Genomic DNA, 24,212 nt, shown 5'->3' on the forward strand with positions numbered 1-24,212 from the left:
TTCTTGTGAACATGTACTACTCATTCACAATCTGTACAGTATATTTTGCCCAATATGCAATTTTATTCCCATATTAGAAAATAAGCATCCCTTGGAGTTCAGCGTTATATCTCTGTTACCATATAAAAATGACCCCCCATGGTGCATCACCTGTCCTTTGTTTCCCCTGATAAGCATTTCTCAATCAGCATCATAATGGTCAAATTATAGTTGTTATTGTTTATAGAGCATCACTCATGTGCATGAAGCTTTTCAAGTAAAACAACCAAAAACAATGGATCTTGCCAATGGACTACTCTCTAAAGTATATGTACATACACATAGGCATGATAAACCTACAATATAATTGTAAAACAAATTTCACCCAGATAAAGTGCAAAAAGTATAATGTATTATAAACAGACCAATACATGTAATCAAAACAGACAAGATTGTACAACAATATTAAATGAAAATTATGAAATCTTTAGAAAACAAGAAAATTTTAACCGAGAGCAGTCTGCAAACTTTTAGGATGGCAAATCTAAGGGTATGGAATGGTAAGTGTAAAAGGACAAAGTTGAGCCATGGAAGAGGAAACTATGTTTGGACGAGAAGCTCACAATTTCTAGAATGCAATCTTGAACAGATTGATCAGGGGGAAAAAAGAGGTTAAAAGATAGATGGGATCCAGGTTGTGCAGGGCTTTGGCATTAAAACAAGAAGCTTGTACTGAATTCTAGAATAACCAATGAAAAGAAAAAAGTGGGAAAATATCATGAAAAAAAATATTTGTAGCAGCAAAATTTTGAATGGAAAACAGGGATTACACTGAGATAATGGAAATCCAATTTGAAATTTTTTTTTGCAATAATCTGAGTAGGAAGTGACCAAAGCAGTTATAAAGGAGGGGGGGGGGGGGTTAAGCATGAGATTAATCAGATGAATTCTGTCTATTACTATAGAAGGATTCCCTGTCCCTACCCCAAGCCATTGGTATCTTTTTGCAGTGTATGATGACTAGAAAGTGAATTGGCAGTTCAAAGCTGCATGTCGGGGTGAGCTCCCGCTGTTAGCTCTAGCTTCTGCCAACCTAGCAGTTCAAAAACATGTATGTGAGTAGATCAATAGGTACTGCCTTGGCAGGAAGGTGAAAGGCACCCATGCAACCATGCCAGCAACATGAAAAGGACATGGACAACAGGCTCCTCAGCATGGAAAAATGGAACAAGAGCACCTCCCCATGGCCAGGGTTGAGTATCGCCTCCAGACGCTGAAGATGGAAGGGAAACTTTTGCCTTTGTTTGTATTGTATGTCATTGTTCACTGTATAAAAGGCATTGAATGTTTGCCCATATATGTATATACTGTAATCCGCTCTAAGTCCCCTTGGGGAGATAGAGCAGAATATAAATGGTGTATTATTGTATTATTATTATAGTGTCCTATCTCCTCGAAGGGCAGTGAACAACAAAGTCAGCAAACATTCAATGCCGTACAAAAGAAAAATACATAAACAAATAACCATCCCATCCAAAATATACAGAATTGTGTCAAAGGCAGAAACCCCAACTAAAAACTTCACAAAACATTCCAGAAGGCTGCTGCAATATAGGCAAGTGGTAGGACTACTTTTTAATGTAAAAGTCAGGTAGTTTACCAATGTGTAGGTTTATATGTAGAAACATGTACACAGTTCATTTATAAAAATCCATGTTGTGATCAAATATTAAATTACATGAATATATCACAATTAATATTTCAATAAAATATTTAAAAACTGGAGCAATGTTCAGTATATTTTCAGTCTCTCCATGTATGACATTCAGTTCAATGCATAGTTAAACTGGTTTGCAAACTTTTCGTGTTTTCTTTGATCCATTCGATTCATTTCTTTCACCACCCGTTTTACTGCTGTCCTGTAAGTAAAAAGCAAGAGAAGAAGAATATAAGAGCGCTAAACTGGATTTTTATGCAAATGTTGAAAACACTTAGAATATGCTAGCAAAAATAATGAAGTGGCTATGATTAATTACTAATTGAGTCTAAAACACTGCACTGACGATGAAGCAGAACAAATTTATTATGTTAACTAAATTAGCTACAGCAATACAAACAGTTTTAATTTAGCAATGGGCTCATTAATACAAATAAACAAATGGAAGTATTTCAGCACAATGATCATGCACTCCCCACCTTTTACAGCCACATCCATTCTAGACAATTACTTAGGTGAAAGTCTAAACATTGCCTTAGAAATACAAAGGACATAAGCTTCTGGGGAACAATGTTCACCATCTCCTTTTCATCACTATCTTGAACTTGGTGAACAGTCAATGTCTGTATAGAATGGACTGCAGCTGAAACGATCAAACTGCATTTGAACATAGTTAATGCAACCCACTCATTCCAGCATTCACTGCATCATATATCTAAATACCTACTAAAAACTTCTTTTAATCATTATCAGAAACAGCTTTCAGAAAAAAAACCCAATGAGTAAAGTTAAATTGACAGTAATCAGAAAGGAAGAAGCTAAATCCAGTTCAATGTTTGCTTTTGTGTTTAGAATGTCAGGAAGAAACTTGGGAAAACAAACAAAAAATTATTCTCCCTAGACCAAAAATTGAATAGTTAGGAAAATCTCTATGAAATATGTCCTTCTCAGAAAAGTCCAAAACTGTTGGGATTCATCCCTGGGCTGCACAAATCTTTGTGTCATCAGGTTTCCAGTCCTCAATGAATAGCTAGCCTAGAGGCAGGGCCAAACTCAAGGATTCCTTTCCTCCACATTCCTATGCATGTTTCCTAAAGGGCTTTGACTTTGTCTTCACTGCTAGCCACTGTCTCCTCCCCCTTTTATGACGTAGTAATGAAATTCTGTGAGGGAACTTAATTTTAAATTTAAAAACTGCCCTGGGAAGGCCATGGGGTCTCCACCATTGTTACCTCTGCTTTTCTTTCTCCCAGTGAGGATGCATTTTGCCTCTGTAGGCAAAATGTAGCTGCATGGACTTCATTACTTTTTACCTTCTTTTGAAGATGAGATTTAGCAAGATAGTTAGCTCCAAGACTTTTCTATCACGAATGTCTTTCTTTTTACTTTAATATCGTATATACTCAAGTATAAGCCAAGTTTTTCAGCACTTTGTAAGGCTGAAAAGATAGGTGCCTCGGTTTATATTCGGGTCAGTTTATACTTGTGTATATAAGGTACATTTATTGTTTTACTCTATTTATTATTATTGGAAGGATACGTAAGCACATTTACATTGGAGAAGGTTAGAATAATGATTTAATCAGAGTTGGACAGTCCTATCTTAAATTACAGTTTTATGTAAATATTCAAAAACATTTACCCTACTGATGCCCCAATTAATGTAATTTTATTTGTATCTGTTTTTATTTTTGAAATTTACCAGTAGCGGCTACATTTCCCACCCTCGGCTTATATTCGAGTTAGTAAGCTTCCCCAGTTTTTTGTGATAAAATTAGGTGCTTTGGCGTATGTTTGGGTCACCTTATACTTGAGTATATACAGTAAATCCTTTTGAACCTAAAGTTCTGACCCTACAATCCTAAGCCATTCTAAAGATTAGAAGGCTATCCCTTCTCAGTACATGCAAGTTCTGCTGGTTATAGAGTTTACTCCTGGTACTGCTATATTTCGGTGGAATTACCCTATCTGAGGGTTATTTTTTGAGCCTAACAATTCAGATTCCCCAACAAAAACTTTTGAAAGAAATAGCAAAGACATATAGCAACTTAAAGACAAAGGGTCACTGAGTGGGAGGCAGCCAGCTAGACATAGCTCCATCATGTCCTATTTATTACATCTGAATCTGATTGCAAGTCCAAGGGTAAATTAACAAGTCACTCTGAGAGAGTCTTTGTGACTGAAGAGTGGAGTAGAATTAGTCTAAATAATAAACAAACAATACCATCAAAACCATGCACTATACAATGAGCTTTCATGTAGTGGAGTCTGTCTGATCAGGTGAAAGAAGTACTCTTCAGGTTTATGTATAATATACATTATTAGGGGAGATGGGGCAGAACTAGTGCAGGCGGAGTGAACGGAAATGTAAAACAAAGTACTGTATTCACAACAGGCAAGATTTTTAATAGACTAAAGAAGCACCTCTTCAAGCAAACTCTGCAGGAAGAGTTTACAGAAACCAAGCTATAAGGGAACTGCAACTCTGCTGACATGGTCCTGGAGGTGGCATGCTGTTTAATTGGCAAGAGAAAAGGGAGTCTTTAGCGCGGCACAACGGCCTTGGCACTTTCGTGTCATGTAGGTTTTACATTAGCACCACTGGCTTGTGAGATACTGTAAATGAAATGAGATCCCACTCTGATGATCTGTGTGCAATTTCACTTAACTTTATTGGCAGACTAGAGCCGGGCTTTATCACCTGTACATTTCAAGTAATTTGGGGCTGTTATATAAAGCCAAGGTTATCATCTTGTTTAGTGCTGCAAACTATGAAACCTATTAAAATATGACAGATTGGATTCCCACGCCTGGCCCTAACACACATTCAAAATCATTAGCACGAAGCACAGTAAACTAAAAACAACTTTCTAAATTTATTTTCTAAAGCTGATGTGAAATCCTGCTTATTAGAACTTTATGGCTTATTGACTCCTAAAAATAAAGGTAGATAATATGAGATTGTCATGGACAATGTGTTGTTCGGCAAAGAGAAGAAAACAATGTGAGTTTTCATTACTTGTAACAACCATTACATCAAAACAGGCAGAGGAACATGGTTTTTTTTTTTTTTTTAGAAAATGATGAACATTCCCTGAATTGGTTCATTTTGGCCTCTGAGGTTATATAACACTGCAAGTGCTAATATATTTTTTTTGTTTAGAACAGAAGGTATTTTGCCTTTTGATTTAATAACATTTGTTTTGTTCCACTTGCTTTAAGCATGCCAGATCATCAATCTATTCATTATGTTTCCTGCAGGGAGGCTGACTTCCAATAGCCACTGCCTCACCATTGGCTTAAGCAGTAGTCATGTGCATTTGGGCCAAAAGGCATGCCGGTTTCAGGTCTGCTTTCTTCTGAACCCTCATTTTGTTTATCAGACAATTACCTGAAGGGGGAGGGGTGCTTTTCATTTCATTCGGTAGAGATTCAGCCCATTGACTACAATGGGAAACCTTGAAGGCTTAATCCTCAGCCATTTTAAGGTCTATCTGCATGAAACCTACTTCAGTTGTAGACCCCATTTACGACTGCAGGCCTGCCAAGTTTCAAAACAATTCACCAATCTACTGTTTTTTAAAGAATTATTTTAAGTTTTAAACATAACATTTTAAAAAAATAAGGCAAATTGCAAGAGAGGGTTCTGGGAATTGTAATCACCAGTTGTGTCCATTTTCAGCCAATTAGAGCATGGACACCATCAGGCTTTTTATTGGCTGAGAGAAACACAGAGAGAAAAACTTCAACTCCCATCATACTCAGAGAGGAACTTTCAATGGCCACCCTATGTTAGTGCCATTGGGAGTTCCCAGGGACCTCTCTGGAGAAGGAGGTAACTTTCAAAGAAAAAATGGAGGAGGCTTCTTCTGCTGGGGAGAGAAAAAGACGTCACAGATCCCCCTGCTTCGGGTATTTTGTGGACTTCATTCTTTCCAAAAATATCATCTCTCTGAATTAGTTTCACTGGTCTTTTCATCTCTCTTTTCTCCTTTCTATTTTCAGAAATTAAACAAAAATGGCCCTCCAAAAACTACAAATCTTTTTGTTAACTGTGATTCAAACCATGCCCTATAAGGAGTGGCATTCAGAAATGGGTATGTTTTGTCTGAAAAAGAGAAGACTAAGAGATGACATGTTATGTGTGTTTACAAATTGCCTGTCAACTTTTGATGGTCTTATGGAGTTAATAGGGTTTCCTTGGGCAAAGAATATTCAGGGGTGGTTTTGCCAGTTCCTACCTCTGAAATGTAGCCTACAGAACCTATTATTTCTTGGTGGTGTCCCATCCAAATGCTAATCAGCACTGACCCTGCTTAACTTACAAGATCAAATGAGATCTGGTGCATTTCTCAACTTGTGGATCCCCCAGGTGTTTTGGCCTACAACTCCCAGAAAATCCCAGCCAGTTTATCAGACGTTAGGGTTTCTGGGAAATGAAGGCCAAAACATCTGGGGACCCATAGCTTGAGAGCCACTGTGTTAGACTATGGAAGCCCTAGTGACATGGTAACTATACTAAATATTTGAAAGATTGTCATGGTGAAGATGGGGCAAGTTTGTTTTCTGCTGCCCAGAGATTAGGATATGAATCAATGGATTCAAACTAAACATTAGGAAGAACTTCCTTACAATAAGAGCTATTTGACAGTGGAATACACTTCTCCAGAATGTGATGGGATCTTCTTCTTTTGAGGTTTTTAAACAGAGGCTGTTTTGTTTCTGTATTTTTGGAGGGGTTGGATTGGATTCCTTTGTCATCTCTATGATATTTTCATAAAATCCCAGAAGTGAAGCTGATATATGTCAAAAGCATGAGAGCTCCAATAGTGCACTTGCACACATTATGACTTACTTAGATACATTCTAAAAAAAGTTAAATGATTTCTATCTTAAACCCAAATGTTAGGCCAAATTACAGGAGACACAACAAAATGTGGATTTACCAAGTCAATGGCCTTAATCAATTGCTAATTTCTACTAATTTCAGTTTCCAGAGACGGCATTATAAAATCATGAGAATTTGGAATTGAAAAGGTAACATGATAAATAAAACAAATGAGAATGTAGACATTACAAAGAATTAAACACGACTCTTACTTATTGAAAACTTTCTTTTCCAGGCGAGAACGAGAAGTGTTTGCCTGTTGCTTTAGGTCAACCAGGTTTGGGTATTTCTTTTTCTTCCCTTTGTTTTTTCCTTTTTTTCCTTTCCCACTATACCGAGCAGACCCCAGATCGACTCCAGCAGCAGCTTCAATGTCCCTCATAAATTCTGGATCTTGCCACTCTGACAAAAAGAAAACCCCAACATCTTTTTCAGTGCTGATTATTTTGACCATTATACATTTTCAGAACACCAGAACCAAATAAAAGGCTGAAACAAAATCATTACAAGGACTGTTGGAGAACATGTAGCAATTTGGGGTTTTGAGTCTTGCAATACTCTACACAAGGAAAAAAATAGCCAATTCTAGATTAAAAATCAGAAATCTGTTTCAAAAGCCTTACTGTTTGTTCGGGTGTTGCCTTATAAAAAAAAGGCTTAAGTGTTTGTTCCAGGCCCTGCACTTGATTTTGTTGACTGTGTGCTTGAATTCACAAACTGAAAATCCAGAGCTAAAGTATGTTTCTGATAAAAAAAAAGAAAGAGAAAGAATGTTGCTTCTAAGAGCTTGTGTCATTAAAACTTCAAATGATGTATGAAATACTTCACAGGGAAGCAAGTGTGTGGGGTTCTTTTTGTCGAAAAACATACCAGCAGAACATCTACATCTAAAAAAACCCCACACCATAAGAAATTAAATGCACTGTAGGTCAACAGCCCAAACACTGATAGCTCAATTCTAACAAAATCCTGCAAAAACTAGTATCTCCTCCTTTGCTCAAATGGGAAGAGTAATATCACATTTCTTCAATTGTAAGATGCAACTTAATTTTGGTACAACCACCATTAACAAAAATATATAGGAGCCAAAAGAGGAGGCAGATAATACATTGCGATTTTATTTTAATATACAAGATTAGTACACAGCAAACAAGATCACTATGCTGGCTTTTGTATTTGATCACATGTCAGACACTTCCCAAGTATCAAGAACTGTGTGATGTATCGGCGAATAACACATACAGATCCCAGTAGGGTGGCCTTGTGCAGCTGACAGATGGTGAGTGTGTCAGCATCAATTGTTTTTAAGTGCAGGTCAAGGCACTGCACCCAGTGTGCCGATCATCACTGGGATCACCTTTACTGGCTTATGCCAGTCTTTGCAGTTCTTTCTTTAAATCCTCACATCGTGTCAGTTTCTCCAGTTGCTTCTCGTCAATTCTGCTGTCACCTGGGACTGCAACATCAACAATCCATACTTTGTTTTTTTCCACAGTTGTGAGGTCAGGAGTATTGTGCTCCAAAACTCTGTCAGTGTGAATTCAGAAGTCCCAGAGTAGTTTGACATGTTCATTTCATGTTACTTTTTCATGTTTGTGATCCCACCAGTTCTTTGTCACAGGCAGATGGTTTTTGTGGCATAAGTTCCAATGGATCATCTGAGCAACCATGTTATGCCTCTGCTTATAATTCGTCTGCGCGATCTTCTTGCAGCAGCTGAGTATGTGATCCATCATTTCATCTGCTTCCTTGCAGAGTCTACATTTGGAATCTGTCGTCAACTTTTCAATTTTGGCTTTGATGGCATTGGTTCTAATGGCTTGTGCTTGGGATGCCAGAATCAGGCCCTCTGTCAACTTTTTCAAAGTTCCATTTGTGAGCCACATTCATGCTTTTCCTTGTCAATTTTGCTCTTGATTTTTTCCAGGAACTATCCATGGAGAGCCTTCTTTTGCCAGTTTTTTTCTGCTCTGCATTGTATTTTTACAATATTTATTCCTTGTCTATTGCACTTGAAGCAGTTTTTGACTATTGATTTCCATCAATGTTGGTTCTTGACTGCCTTTCACATAATCCGCCAGGGCATATTTCTCTTCTTCTACCGTTTGTTTCACTTGCAGAAGCCCTCTGCCTCCTGATTTTCTGGGCAGGTAAAGTCTGTAGATAGCACTACGGGGTGTAATGAGTAGTGGATTTTCATCAGTTTTCTTATTTTTCTGTCCAGATCATCCAGCTCTGCTTGTGTCAAGTTCACAATTCCAGCCGTGTATCTGATGACGGGGATGGCCCAGGCCTTGATTGTATTTCCGTCATTTAATTTGCTCTTCAAAACATTTCTGACCCTTTGGACATATTCTTTGCTGACCACATTTTTCACATGCCCATGTTTGCTAGTGTCCAACTGTAGTATGCCTAGGTTGATTGCACTTTATGGTTTGTCCATTTGGCATCTCTATGCCCTCGCTGTGGGTAATTTTCCCTTTCTTTAATGCCACTGTGGCACATCCGTCGAGGCTGAACTCCACACTGATGTCAATGCTAAAGATTCTGAGTGTGTTGGTCAGTGACTGGATTTCAGATTATTATTATTATTATTATTATTATTATTATTATTATTAGATACACTTGCTATTCTAAGATACACCTCATTTTTAGATATGCTCATGTATGAAAAAAGTGTTTTTAGAATAAAAAGATAGAGTACTTAATTATGGGTCCTGCTAGCTTTCATTAATTGAAATAGGCATGTCTTTATCAGTCATGAATGATAAAGCAAAGAACAATCTCAGTCTTTCAATGCTGGCAGAGCGAGGCTGTTCTACACCGAAAAGACACAGTGTGGAGTATTGATAAACCTCTAAAAGGCAAAGAGAACCAGACTATTAGCTTCATTTATGGCAATAAGGGCAAGATTGAACTTCTTACACATATAAGTAGAAGGAAAATGGAACTCGGGGGAAGAAACCTAAGAAGCCAAAACAAAAATACAATCACGGACTAGATGGATCACAGAGGAATTTTTTTTGAAGGAAAGGAATACAGAGCAGAACAATTCAGATACAGGAACAATTAATCCAAGATTAACAAAAAACTGTCTAAACAGTTTATCTTCCAGTAAATAAGAAGGCGTCACAGTTTAGGAACCCAGTGAATGGAGCAATTGTTTAAACACAACGAAAAAGTGCTGGTGTTCAGTAGAGATGAAATGAGCATTTGAGTAAAATGAAGGAGCAATTTAAAAGCCTTTGAGAAAAATCGATAGCATGCCAGGAAGAGCAGCCTTTTTGAGCACTGATGGGCCCCTAAAGCTCTTCATACATTGTTACTGGTTTAGCAGCAGGGAAAAGAAAATTACACAGTTTGCAAGGGTAGGGTGGAATCAATACTGTAGTTAGTAAAGAGATACTATTTCACATCTGACTGGCCAGCGGCTGCCTTCACTACCTTGTCCTGATACCTGTTTGTTAACAAGTCACTAAGGGTTGGAAAACCAGATATTCTTCAGGGCTGACACAAAAAATAGGCACTTAATTTGCTCCTCTGTGTGAACTATTGTAAAAGGATGAACACTGCAGATTAGCAGGTCAGCCTAATCCCTCATGATTCGTCGTTTCAGAAGAGCCCGAAGCTCAGCTCTGTGGACACTTGGCTGGGATGCAATATTTTAAAACTGTGTTAAGAAACAAAAGCAAGCTTCCATCATTATTACAGGGAAGCATCACAGATGTTCAAAGACCTTTCCATTTGCTAACAGGACATAAAAACAAAGAGTAAGTGAAGATTGGCAAAGAATCACGGAGAGGTTTGGCAACCTGAGTCAAAGCAATCCTTCTGCAGACTGGGTTAAGCAAGGACTCTTCACTAGTTTGGCTAAGGAAAAAAGCACCTATGTATATCTTGGGCTGTATGGCTGGAACCCGCACTGTATCTTGGTTTTGGCAAAGTCCTCTCCTGCTCTGATTGACTCCCTGATCCATTCTCAGTTTCACAAAGCAACAACCTACAGGGGATTCCAATCACAAGAAACCTCAGAGCAAAATTCAAACAAAGAATCCCAAATAAGCTTCTGGAGCTCAAAGGGCTAGAACAGTGGTTGTCAACCTGTGGGTCCCCAGCTGTTTTGGCCTATAACTCCCAGAAATCCCAGCCAGTTTACTAGCTGTTAGGATTTCTGGGAGTTGAAGTCCAAAACATCTGGGGGACCACAGGTTGAGAACCACTGGGTTAGAAAGTTAATTCGACTTCTTCCAATGGATCTGTGCCATTAAGCTAAATCATTGAACCAATAACAGTATGGTAATATAGCTGACTAGAGAGACAGCATGGGGAAATCATACTCTCTCAGCCTCAAAGGGAAGTCTGCAAAGAAAACCCCACATGCTCCTTAGGGTAGCTGTAAGTTGGAACTGACTTGAAGGCACACAATGATATAGAAGGCTGAGAATGCAAAGTGTAGGCACCTGAGATCTGTGAAAAACTCAAACTGGCAATACCCGATCATTTCATTCTTAACACATATATATCCTCAACTACAGTAACAATACATTTCGTTTAGTACTAAAGAAATAGGTACAAGATATAACCACTTTTAATGTCGCAACTTAAACCCAGCAAAAGAAGATATTAGTAGGGTTTGGATTTCTTCTCTTACATTTAAAATGTTTTTCTTCCAGTTTTTAATCTATGATAAATACAATTGTGATTTATAAAAAAAAGTTTCATAACGCTAAGATTAGTGCTGTCAAACTGATGTTTTCAAGATGTTTTAGCAACATCTAAAGATTTTTGTTGTTTACTCATTCAGTTGCCTCCGACTCTTTGTGAACTCATAGATGAGCCCACGCTAGAGCTCCCTGTTGGTTGTGGCCACCCCCAGCCTGTCACTTCAAGGATATCATCCATCCATCTTGCCCTTGGTTGGCCCCTCTTCCTTTTTCCTTCCTTTTTCCCCATCATCATTGTCTTCCATAAGCTTTCCTGTCTTCTCATGATGTACTTCATCTTGACCTCTACTATCTTTCCATCCAGTGAGCAGCCAGGCTTTATTTCCTGGTGTATGAACTGGCTTGATCTTCTCAGGGTCCAAGGCACTCTCAGAATTTTTCTCCAGCAGCACAGTTCAAAAGCCTTTGCTTCCTTTGCTCAGCCTTCCTTATGGTCCAGCTCTCCCATCCATAGGTTACTACGGGGAATACCATTGCTTTAACTATGCGGACCTTCGTTGGCAGTGTAATGTTTCTACTCTTCACTATTTTATTGACATTGATCATTGCTCTCCTCCCAAGAAGTAAATATCTTCTGGTGTCCTGGCTGCAGTTTGCGTCTGCAGTAATCTTTGCTCCTAGAAATACAAAGTGTGTCACTGCCTCCATGTTTTTCCCTCTATTTGCCAGTTCTCAATCAGTCCAGTTGCCATCATCTTGGGTTTTTTGATGTTTAACTGCAACCCAGCTTTTGCACTTTCTTCTTGCACTTTGGTTAGAAGGCTCTTCAGCCTTCTTTTGCTTTTGGCCATCAAAGTGGTATCATCTCCATATCTAAGGTTGTTTATGTTTCTTCCAGCAATTTTAATTCCAGCCTTGGATTCGTCAAGCACGTTGCATGGTGTATTCTGTATACAAGTTGAATAGGTAGGGTGAAAGTATACAGCCCTGCCATAATCATTTCCCAATCTTGAACCAGTCTGTTGTTACTGTTGCTACTTGGTCGTTAAACAGATTCCTCAGGAGACAGACAAGATGACTTGGGATACCCATACCACCAAGAACTTACCACGATTGATTATGATCCACACAGTCAAAGGCTTTAGAATAGTCATTAAAACAGAAATAGACGTTTTTCTGAAACTCCCCACTTTTCTTCATTATCTAAAGATTACCTGACCTATATTTCAAAAACTAAATGAAATATACAAACCTGGTTGTTTTTCCCTTTCTTCAAACTGTTTCTTTGCTTCCCGATCTCTGTCCTCTTGATTAATTGGGATCCCGGATTCATCTCGAGGAATTATTTTCCCATGAAAAGGACACTTCAAGACAAAATGGAGATTGTGTTTTTTTAAAAATCTACATTATGATTTTTTAAAAACAAACTAGTAACACTCTCGTCCTGATCTGGAACACCCTGGACATACAGATAAGCACTTGTATAACTACTCCCCCTCTAAGCTTCTCTGGCATCTGGTTATTTTACTTTCACTTAGTTACTAATACATTGGGAGCCATGAGGATACAGCCCAACTCCAGATATTACTGAATGAACTGGGAAAACATATTGACTCGAGTATAAGCCGAGAGTGGGAAATGCAGCAGGTACTGGTAAATTTCAAAATAAAAATAGATACCGATAATATTACATTAATTGAGGCATCAGTAGGTTAAATGTTTTTGAATATTTACATAAAACTGTAATTTAAGATAAGACTGTCCAACTCTGATTAAACCATTATTCTAACCTTCTTCAATGTAAATGTGCTTATGTATCCTTCCAATAATAATAAACAGAGTACATGTAACAAAAATAATAAGAGTAAAATAATGGAAATGTAATAATAAAAAGAGAGTAAAATAATGGAAGTGCAATAATAACAGTAATAATAGAGTAAAATAACAACTGTAATAATAATAAATATAATAAAATAATAAATAACCTTGACTCAAGTATAAGACAAGGGGGACTTTCTCAGCCTAAAAAAAGGGCTGAAAACCTCGGCTTATTCTCGAGTATATACGGTACTTCTAATTTTGGAGGAGAATGTTTCTATTTTTTTAAAAAAAAGAGGGATGGGCAACCAGAAAGATTTCTGTAGATCCAAGAACCAAAATATTTACCACACATAACCTCCTGTTTCCCTCCTCTGCCCATGGACAAACTTCAGCACCCCCCAAATTAACTTTATCTTACTTTATTAAGCAGAGGCAGCCACTGCTTCTCTAACTCAAATTCTGAAGAGGCCTTAAACTGTTTGGAAATGCTTCTTAGAACACTTTCTGGCCTTTTCAGAATTTGAACCACAGAAGTACTGGCAACCTCTGTTTAATAAGGTAAGGTAACATCATTTTCGAGGGATGGTCGCCTCTTTTCCAAGGATCAATGATGCGTTGTGGAAGAACTCAGGGGATAGCATTCTTTGCACATTTAAAGAAGACCCCTCTTTGTAATTCCAATAATGACTGATGTTCTGAATAGCCATTCCTGTGGTCCACCTTCAATTAAGATTCAAAAACAACATTATGGATCCTACTATGGACTCACCTTAAATCTATCCTGTCTTTCACAGAGTCCTCCACTAGGCATTGGCGCCCTGCATTTGTGTTTCACTGGTTCAAACTTTCCAGCAAATGTTATATATCTGCTTTTCAGCATCTCTGCAACTTCTTCATTTTCTACTTCTTCTTCCACTTCATTGGGGGCCCAAAAGCGATGCTCAGAAGAAAATCTGACAAAGGGAAGGCATATACACACCTGCTCAGTCATTAGGTATTTCCCCTCTTCCCAATATTCTTTATAGTACTTTTACAATATCTTAATATTGTTTGAATATAACTATTTCAAAATTTCAATTCTAATTTTAATCCATAGGTTCTCTTAAAATTTACTCTAAAGCACAATTCTTATTTCAAAAGACTTCCAAACAATTCACATCTAGAAGATGCTCACAGATTTTTTTAAAGAAGCACATTTATCAGATGTAAACTTCCAGATGAAAATGTAGAATGTAGCTGAGAAAGTATCAACATATACTAAAAAAAATGAGGCGCTTAGGATAAAATACATGTAGATATCTGCATGTTGTGAAAGGATAATTTCACAAACAGTATTTAAAAATAGTGTGCATTAAAAAATGTTACTCTCTTCCCTCTTTACTCAGGAGACCAGAAGGTATTACACAGCAAGCACCACTCACCACCAGCTGAGAAAGAGAATGAAGAGATATTTCAGGGGTAGGGATGGTCATAACATGCCCATATTGGGGAGAGGGGCTGGTGTATGGAAGGGGGACTATAGTAAACTCCTTGGGTGGCAAGCAGCCATGAGGTTATGCTGTAGCCTTATCTGGCCAATAATTTTAAAATTATTTTTATTTTTATTTATATCCACTCCCCCCCCCCTCAACATTGAGAAAAAAGTCGATACAATAGAAAGATGAATTGATTCTCCTGAAATACTCTGGAAGCTACAGTTCATTTAAAAATGTGTAGGGCTGTCTGTATTGTTCAACACTTTTTAAAAAGTCATTTTTGAAACCAGAAGTAGACCTCTGGTCAATTGAAGGTCCTAGGACATTTTTGGAAGTCTATTTATCTCCTCCTGGTGTCCCAGGGAGATAATTTTTTTCCTTGGATCTCCTAACTTACACTTGTCTGTCCTGGTGTACATATACAAATAGAAAAATGTCATTAATAATAATGATAATGATGATATCATTAATAATGATCATCATCAATAATAATGATGATGATAATAATAATATTAATGATATGAGAAATCAGCCCCAGTATTTCCTCGAGTGGATAAATTTATTTATTTATTTATTTACTTTGCTTCTATACCGCTGTTCTCAGCCCGAAGGCGACTCACAGCGGTTCACAAGACACAGAACACAGCAGAATTCCAACAACAATATAAACAGTTAATAACCTAATCTAATACACAATTAATACACAATTACTATAATAACCATTCACTAGTGTCTCGTCACTAAAAAACATGATCCAGATTCGTCATCCATTGTTCCATTCCTATGTCATTACCAGTCTTGCACTAATTATTCGAATGCCTGCACAAATAACCAGGTCTTTACTTTTTTGCGGAAGACCATTAGAGATGGTGCTAATCTAATATCTGTGGGAAGGGCGTTCCACAGCCGGGGAGCCACCACCGAGAAGGCCCTGTTTCCAAGAATGTTGTCTGAATAGCCAAACTGCAGCTACATTCACCTTTTAAAGAATGCACTACTCTTGCATATTTAAAGTCTCAAAGGATGTAAGGGTGATGGATCACGTTTGCCAGGTATTATTGAATTTTTGGTTTTTTGACATTCAAAAAGTTGGCACTTTCCTGAGTCTCTACCTATCCTCTACTTCAGAGTTTCTCAAATTGTGCTCCAGATGTTTTGGACTTCAGCTCCCACAATTCCTAACAGCTAATAAACTGGCTGGGATTTCTGGGAGCTGAAGTCCAAAACACCTGGGGGAGCAGAGTTTGAGAAACACTGTGGTCTACTTGATTTTGCCCATTTTTACCTTATCTGTGTTACTGTATGTCACTGTCATGTAAAAAGACATTGAATGTTTGCCTTATATATACTGTAATCCGCTCCGAGTCCTTCCAAGGAGATAAAGCAGAACATAAATAAATTTTTTCCCCCTACTAGCCCAAGGCCCCAACTACACTGCCATATCATGCAGCTTCATAATGCAATTTAACTGCATTATGAATCTGTATTATAGGCAAGGATAGATAAGGCCCAAATGGACTGGCTCCCATAAAAGTGGATCATTTGTTGCAGGCTGAGATTGAAGTAAATGTTGACAAGGTTAGGATTAAGGTTTATTCTAAGTAAATTATTGGTGAAAGATCTGGTGTCTGAAGTTTCTACACTAGAACCTTTTTTGTGCATAGAGTAGATTTCTTTCCTTTACACCAAGATTTCTCAACCTGGAAGTCGAGACCCCGGGGGGGGGGGGTCGCAAGGGGGTTTCAGAGGGGTTGCTAAAGAGCATCAGAAAAACATATTGCTGATGGTCTTAGGAACCCCTTTGGCAGAGAAGGTTGAAGATTTCTCCGCCCGTCCTTCTCTTCCTTTTTGGAAACAGATGGCAAATCCTCCCACCAAAAGCCCTCCTCTTGCTGTGATTAGCTGGCCTCTTGGCTGGCCTCTCAGCCAAGGGGAGAGCTGTTTCTAAGACTCTAAGCAGGGAGGGGAGAGCAGGCGTGCTCAGCACATGACAGCATGATGTGCATGCGTGGGATGCAGAGTGCTCTTTGAGTGTTGGTGAACTACAACTCCCAGGATTCAAAAACAGACCCCCCTCAACCACACAAGTATTCAATGTTGACCATATAGGTAGTTGCCAAGTTTGGTGAAAGTTTGGGTTCATAGTGTTCTTTGATTGTAGGTTAACTATAAATCCCAGCAATTACAACTCCCAAATTACAAAATCAATCCCCCCCCCCCCCAATCCCACCAGTATTCAAATTTTGGCCTTTCAGGTATTTGTGCCAAATTTGGTGTAGATCCATCATTGTTTGTATTCACACAGTGCTCTCCAAATGTAGGTGAACTACATCTCCCCTAAATCAGTCAATTCCTTCCAAATCCCTCCAATATTTTGTGTTGATCATGGGGATTCTGTGTGGGAATTCTGGCCCAATTCTATTGTTGGTGGAGTTCAGAATGCTCTTTGATTGTAGGTGAACTACAAATCCCAGCAACTACAACTCCCAAATGACAAAATCTACCCTTCAACCCCACCTGTATTCATATTGGGGTATACTGGGTATTCGTGCCAAATTTGGTCCAGTGAATGAAAATACATCCTGGATATCAGATATTTAATTACGATTCGTAACAGTAGCAAAATTACAGTTATGAAAGTAGAAACGAAAAAACTTTTATGGTTGAGGGTCACCATAATATGAGGAACTATATTAAGGGGTCACGGCATTAGGAAGGTTGAGAATCATTGCTTTACACAATAATCAGATTCTTTTTTTTGACAGAGTCCAGAAAAAGAAACTGCAATCAATGATTTTGTTGCAGGTGTTGATTTGTTCTAAGGTTATAAGTCAGTGCTAAAGAAATACTTTGGAATCCCGTGTTCCTGCGACAGGGAATGTTTTTACAAGAGAATTAGACTTCAGCTTAAAAGTACTTACTTCTTACTTAGGCGATCCCTCGTTGGACGAGTAAGATGGTCTTCCATCATGGGTTTCCTTGTGGGTCCGCATGTGGCTGTGGAGCCCTATTCTTGCTCTGCATCTTCTTCCGCAGTGAGGGCATTGGTTTCCAGGTGGAAGGCGGTCCCGGTCGGGGTTGGCTTGACGCGCCTTCCTCCTGGCACGTTTCTCTCTTTCACCCTCCACTCGTGCCTCCTCGAATTCTGCAGCACTGCTGGTCACAGCTGACCTCCAGCTGGAGCGCTCAAGGGCGAGGGCCTCCCAGTTCTCAGTGTCTATGCCAGAGTTTTTAAGGTTGGCTTTGAGCCCATCTTTAAATCTCTTTTCCTGTCCACCAACATTCCGTTTTCCGTTCTTGAGTTCGGAGTAGAGCAACTGCTTTGGGAGATGGTGGTCAGGCATCCGGACAACGTGGCCTGTCCAGCGGAGTTGATGTTGGAGGACCATTGCTTCAATGCTGGTGGTCTTTGCTTCCTCCAGCACGCTGACGTTTGTCCGCTTGTCTTCCCAGGAGATTTGCAGGATTTTCCGGAGGCAGCGCTGATGGAATCGTTCCAGGAGCTGCATGTGACGTCTGTAGACAGTCCACGTCTCACAGGCATATAGCAGGGTTGGGAGGACAATAGCTTTATAGACAAGCACCTTAGTATCCCTACGGATGTCCCGGTCCTCAAACACTCTCTGCTTCATTCGGGAAAATGCTGCACTTGCAGAGCTCAGGCGGTGTTGTATTTCGGCGTCGATGTTGACTTTGGTGGAGAGGTGGCTGCCAAGGTAGCGGAAATGGTCGACATTTTCTAATGTTACACCATTAAGCTGTATCTCTGGCATTGGAGAGGGGGCGGCTGGTGACTGCTGGAACAGCACTTTGGTTTTCTCGATGTTCAGTGACAGGCCAAGCTTTGTGTATGCTTCTGCAAAGGTGTTGAGAGTGGCTTGTAGATCTTCTTCTGTATGCGCACAGACGACATTGTCATCAGCATACTGGAGTTCTATAACAGATGTTGTTGTGACCTTGGTTTTGGCTTTCAGTCTGCTGAGGTTAAATAGCTTGCCGTCTGTCCGATAGATGATTTCCACTCCGGTGGGAAGCTTCCCATCAACAAGGTGTAGTATCATGGCGATGAAGATGGAGAATAAAGTTGGGGCAATAACACATCCCTGTTTGACACCCGATTCCACCTTAAATGGGTCACTTTGGGAGCCATTGCTGTCCAAGACTGTTGCCATCATGTCATCGTGGAGGAGCCGCAGGATGTTCACAAATTTGCTTGGGCACCCGATTTTTTGGAGGATGGTCCAGAGAGCGCTGCGATTCACTGTGTCGAATGCCTTTGCAAGGTCGATGAATGCCATGTACAGAGGTTGGTTTTGTTCCCTGCATTTTTCTTGGAGCTGTCGTGCAGTGAAGATCATGTCCACAGTTCCTCTGGAGGGGCGGAAGCCGTTCTGGGATTCTGGGAGGGTGTCTTCTGAGAGGGGCAGAAGGCGGTTTGCAAGGATTCTTGCGAGGATTTTTCCAGCAGAGGTTAGAAGGGAGATACCTCGATAGTTTCCGCAGTCTGTTCTTTCCCCTTTTTTGAAGAGGGTGATGATGGTGGCATCCTTGAAGTCTGCTGGGATTTTCTCGGTCACCCACACTTTTACTATGAGCTGGTGGAGTTGGTGTGTCAGCGCAGGTCCTCCCTCTTTAAAGATTTCAGCAGGGATCCCATCCGGTCCGCTGGCTTTGTTGTTCTTTTGTTGGCTGATGGCATTGCTGACTTCTTCCAAACTAGGCAATGCTGCAAGCTCATCCCTGGTTTGTTGTTGCGGGATTTGTGAGAGGACCTCTTCGGCCACACTGGAGCTGCGGTTTAGGAGGCTTTGGTAGTGTTCTTTCCAACGTAGTGCAATTGACTTTTGGTCCTTCAGGAGTTTGGTTCCGTCTGATGAGCGTAGAGGCTGTATGCCATGGTTTCTTGGCCCATAGATGACCTTTGTGGCTTTGAAAAATCCTTGAGCATTATGGGTATCTGCCAGGTGTTGGATTTCTTCAGCCTTCTTTGTCCACCAGATGTTCTTGAGTTCTCTTGTCCTTCTTTGGACCTCAGCTTTTGCACTGGCGTAGATCTTTTTCTTAGCAGCACAGTTGATGTCTCTCTGCCATGTTTGGAAGGCTTTCCTTTTCTTGTCGATTAGCTGTTGGATCTCGATGTCATTTTCGTCAAACCAGTCTTGATGTTTCTTGGCTTGGTATCCAATAGTTTCTTCGCAGGCTTGGATGATGGAGGTCTTCAGTTTGTTCCAATGTTCCTCAACATTTTCGGGGTGTACTGTGGGTAGATGGTCCTTGAGTGCTGTTTGGAGATGGGCTCGCCTGGAGGGCTCCTGAAGGGCTTGGGTGTTCATTTTGCGCCTTGTCTTTCTTCCTTGGAGTCTGCGCTTGGGGGCGATCTTGATAGCCATCGTGGATCGGATTAGCCTGTGGTCGGTCCAGCAGTCGTCAGCACCTGTCATGGCTCTTGTGAGGAGTACGTCACGGCGGTCTCTGGCACGTGTGATTACATAGTCTAAGAGGTGCCAATGCTTTGACCGGGGGTGCTTCCATGATGTCTTGAACTTGTTTTTCTGGCGGAAGAGCGTGTTGGTGATGACGAGGTTGTGCTCCGCACATTTGGTGAGAAGCAGGATGCCATTCGAGTTGCTGTTTCCAACCCCGTCTTTTCCTATGGTGCCTGGCCACAGGTCGAAGTCTCGCCCGACTCTTGCATTGAAGTCCCCCAGGAGGATGATTTTGTCCTCCTTAGGAACCCCCGATAGGACGGTATCCAGCTGACAGTAGAATTTCTCCTTGATGTCTTCATCAGCGTCTAGTGTTGGTGCATAGGCACTTATGATGGTTGCCCGTTGGTTTTTGGCAATTCTCTTTTTACAAGAGAATTAGACTTCAGCTTAAAAGACTAGAAGTATGATTCCAAAGGGGTGAAATATAAAAATAGGGGGTTTTACTATTTATATTAGTATTTATTTGGGTACTTTTTATCCAACTGTAGTTGTGTGGGGGAGCAGGCATGTAGCCGGGGGGGGGGGGGGGGGGGGCTTGAGGGGCTACAGCCCCCCCCTCCAATTCTCATGGTGGTCCACAAAAAGGCCTTACTGGTACATTATTTAAACTGTTATGTTTATTCATATCATGATCTGATCACCATGCTCAATATATCCCATATTAATGGGGGTATTGGGGTAACGATACAAAAGGTTTGCTAGGGTAGATCCTCTTTCACTCAGACTCAGCCCCTCCTCCCCAATCAAAATCCTGGCTACGGGCCTGTGGGGGAGGCAATCTGATAAACACAAAAAGAAATACCCTATTTTAGACTTGTATAACTGAGATAGTTGTGTGCAAAACTTTTAAGTTTATAATTAATCTCTTATGCCCTCTAGTGGACTGAGAGTACACTCCCCCCCACAAATGTTACTAAATGTTTGTATCTTCATGCTGCCGTTATTTCGCTATTATCGCTACTATTGCTTTTGAGATTATTTACTAAAAACACTGTATAAAACTAAGGATAAAGTTTTGTATCATTTTAAAGATTTGGTTATTTCACAATAAGCATTAATGTATTTCACCCTACTTCTTCAGGCTAAAGATAGCCTAAGAAAGTGGAGTTCACAAAAATGTATGCAGAAATAAACTAGTCATCTTAAAGATGCCACAATATTCCTTCTTCCTGATTGTTAGCCATCTAAAAAGGTAACTGTGCTAGCATTCTAAAAAGTCTAAATAGTTTCATGAAAGAAATGTGCAAAACAAATACGAATGTATGCCCTAAAATATTAAACTTCTACCTCACTAATTTAACTGGTGTATGATATATTTGTTATTTGTGGAGGCTAGCATTTCAACATTGATCCACCTGTGCAGTATGGAATCTGAAATCCACCACAGTGTCAAGTTCTGCAAACCTTATTTATGGGCCGTTCTCAGCACTTTACCCCTAGCCCTGGCCTTATAGTCTGCTTTTTGCACAAATCCACGCCCAGCCCTCTCTAGTCTGATCATGCCCTGGTTACTGGTTGCTGAGTTTGGTTTGATATATTTTAATTATGTTTTAATATCATGCTGTGTTTTTAATTGATGTATTTTGTTGTATGTTCTGGGCTTGGTCCTGCTTGTAAGCTGCCGAGTCCTTGCGGGGAGATGGTGGCGGGGTATAAAAATAAAGTTGTTGTTGTTGTTGTTGTTTAAAGAGGCTGAATGAGGTGGGTGGTGTTGCAGGTCAACAGATACATGGAACTCAGAAAAAACTGTCCTAGGGTGACATCACATGGATCTTTCTGGTGTGTATGTGTGTGTTTGAAGTAATGCCAGTTTGTGTTTACATGGGGTTGAACAAGATGGCTTATGTGAATGCAGGAGAACTCTGTGTATGCATGAACACAGTCGGGGAGTGGGCATTAAGAGAGACAAGGAAGGCTAGAGTGCAGTTGCTCCTTGTGCACCCAAAACTTCCCATTTCTCCAGGGAAGCAGGTTCAAAAATATTGAGATTCGGTCTCAGGTAAGTGTATACAGGGTCCCAGCCAAAAGAGATGGTATTGCAGCAAAACAATTGGAAATGTCGCTGCACTTTTCTACGCATAAAGTGAGTTAAAGTACCATACTTACTTGAGGGTAATGTGCCATTGATTGTAATGACATTTTTTAAAAAAAATGTTGTCCAATATAATGCTCTCCTTCCCTTGCTTTCTAGCCAAGAGGCATGAGGAAGCCATGTGGTTCCTCCAGGCTTCGGCCTCTGCCTCACAGAGATGTATTGGACTCTCATTGGGTCTTATTCACAGGGTCTTCAAGAACTTTGGATTTGGTGCCCTTCTGCCAACCCAGGTCTGATGAATTCAGAGGGATGTGACTTCCCAGTCTGAATGAGGCCAGATGGGAATTCACCGCCCTCTGTCAGGCCCAGACTTCCATTGCCTATCAGCCATTCCACCTTGGCTTCTCAACTTGCCTCATTCATGGTCTGAATGAGGCCAGTTGGGAAGCTGCCACTCCTCTGCCAGGTCTAGGCTGGCAAGTTTGCTAGCCTTTGTCTGCCAGAGGGACATGAGCAGATTTAGGTGCATGATTCTAATGTACCAACAATGATAATGCACATCTTACTTCTGGCTAAGCAATTTAGCCAAAAAAAGGTGCACATTACACTGTAGCATATACAAGGGAACATATGAACACAGAAACTGAATTATAACATTTGCTGAGGTTAGGGATGCCTGTAAAAGTAAAAAAAAAAACTGCAAATAAAAATTCTTGTTTTAACCTCAAAGAACCCTTTCTAGGAATATCAGGGCATTCCAGTGTGACTCTATGGCCAATCTTTGGTGAGCTTGACCACAAAATCACACTGGAGGACCTAGAGATTCCTTGAGAGTGCATTTTAATCAAATCCGTAATAATAAACCCTCAAGAGTCAAACCCACAAATGTGGAAATCCTCATATCTATTTCCAAGGACAGCAATATACATACAGTTGAATGTTATCTGCATTGCTGAACTGAATTATTTCTGTATGAATAAACACTACTCGATAGGAGCTTCCTTAAAACATGAGCACACAGAGGAAATAATGTTGTATGATTAGAGGGAAAAGGTGGAATATATTCACTTAAGAATCTTGCCAGAAGATGCAGGTTGCTCTTGGCCCCAGTAGAAGAGGTCTACCCCAAAAGGCACGAGAGGAGCCTTCGCTTTCTCCTCTTCATGTTTTCTGTTCAGTTCCTGTGATTTTGTTGGTTCTGATTTTCTACATGAAAAAGGACAAAAGATAAAAAAAAATCAAGGCACAGATATGTTAGCTGCATCACCAAGAATAACAACACAACTTGAACCTTGTTCTCAAATTGGCATTTAACCTGTCATGTTAATTTAGCAATTCATGATAAAATAGGACAATAAAGGATAAGTCTGACTTTATCTAACACCACTTTGCTACTAGAAGGCCAATGTGAAAACAGTTTCAGAGTTTGCAGAAGTATGGTATACAATACATTTTTATTGTGTGAGCAGCTGGACTAGAGATAATGTCAGCAGTATACATTACATCCAGAGTAATTACACTGGTGGAGATTTTTGCTCTACTCATACTTAGGATATAGGTCCATATGTTTATCATGTACCTTTAATGACTTTTCTATTGATAGAGAAAGCAAAATAAGTTCAAAATCAAACACAGTAAAAACAAGAACCATCATTCAGATTCAAATCCACTGTTGATTTTGTTATTTTCAAGGATGTTTTAAAATAAAGATGACCAATGATCCCCTTCTATGATAGTGTAAGATGGTGTAGACTGGTCATTAACTGGATCAAAGTTCATGGACTCACAACATGTCTGGGATTACAAGGTGGATTCTGCAATTAACGCTAGGATAGAGAGGTTAAATAAGAGCTTGACTATATTAACCGAGTCTGTATTATGGATCTCATCCAATAAAAATAAAAGTCTGTATTGTGTTGTTATCACTGATATAGAAGGATAAAGGTGTGAAGACAATGGTTTGAATCTTCATTTGTCATGGAAGCCTACTGGGTAAAACTGGACAAGTTGAACTGTCTCAGCCTTAGAGATAGTTCAAAAGCAAAGCTGTTGTGTTGTTTTGCAATGTTTTGTTTGTAAAACTCATTTAAAGTGCAAACCTTTCCGTTTCCTATTAAAAAATAGCAAGTTCACAGAACAAGTGT

General features: G+C 39.8%; 1 protein-coding gene across 1 annotated transcript in view; it reads right to left on the reverse strand.

The window, feature by feature from the left end:
• Window positions 1-369: 369 nt before the first annotated feature.
• The window catches only part of UVSSA (UV stimulated scaffold protein A), a 61,577-nt gene continuing 37,734 nt past the window's right edge, over window positions 370-24,212 (reverse strand). The window contains exons 9-13 of the mRNA XM_060769286.2: window positions 23,137-23,274; window positions 13,839-14,022; window positions 12,501-12,612; window positions 6,797-6,986; window positions 370-1,898 (exon numbers count right to left, since the gene is read on the reverse strand). Coding sequence (XP_060625269.2) covers window positions 1,805-1,898; window positions 6,797-6,986; window positions 12,501-12,612; window positions 13,839-14,022; window positions 23,137-23,274 — 718 coding nt within the window. The 3' untranslated portion in view covers window positions 370-1,804. The remainder of the gene's footprint in view (window positions 1,899-6,796; window positions 6,987-12,500; window positions 12,613-13,838; window positions 14,023-23,136; window positions 23,275-24,212) is intronic.

Source organism: Anolis sagrei, chromosome 3 (assembly GCF_037176765.1).
Source record: "Anolis sagrei isolate rAnoSag1 chromosome 3, rAnoSag1.mat, whole genome shotgun sequence".
Taxonomy (NCBI): Eukaryota; Metazoa; Chordata; class Lepidosauria; order Squamata; family Dactyloidae; genus Anolis; species Anolis sagrei.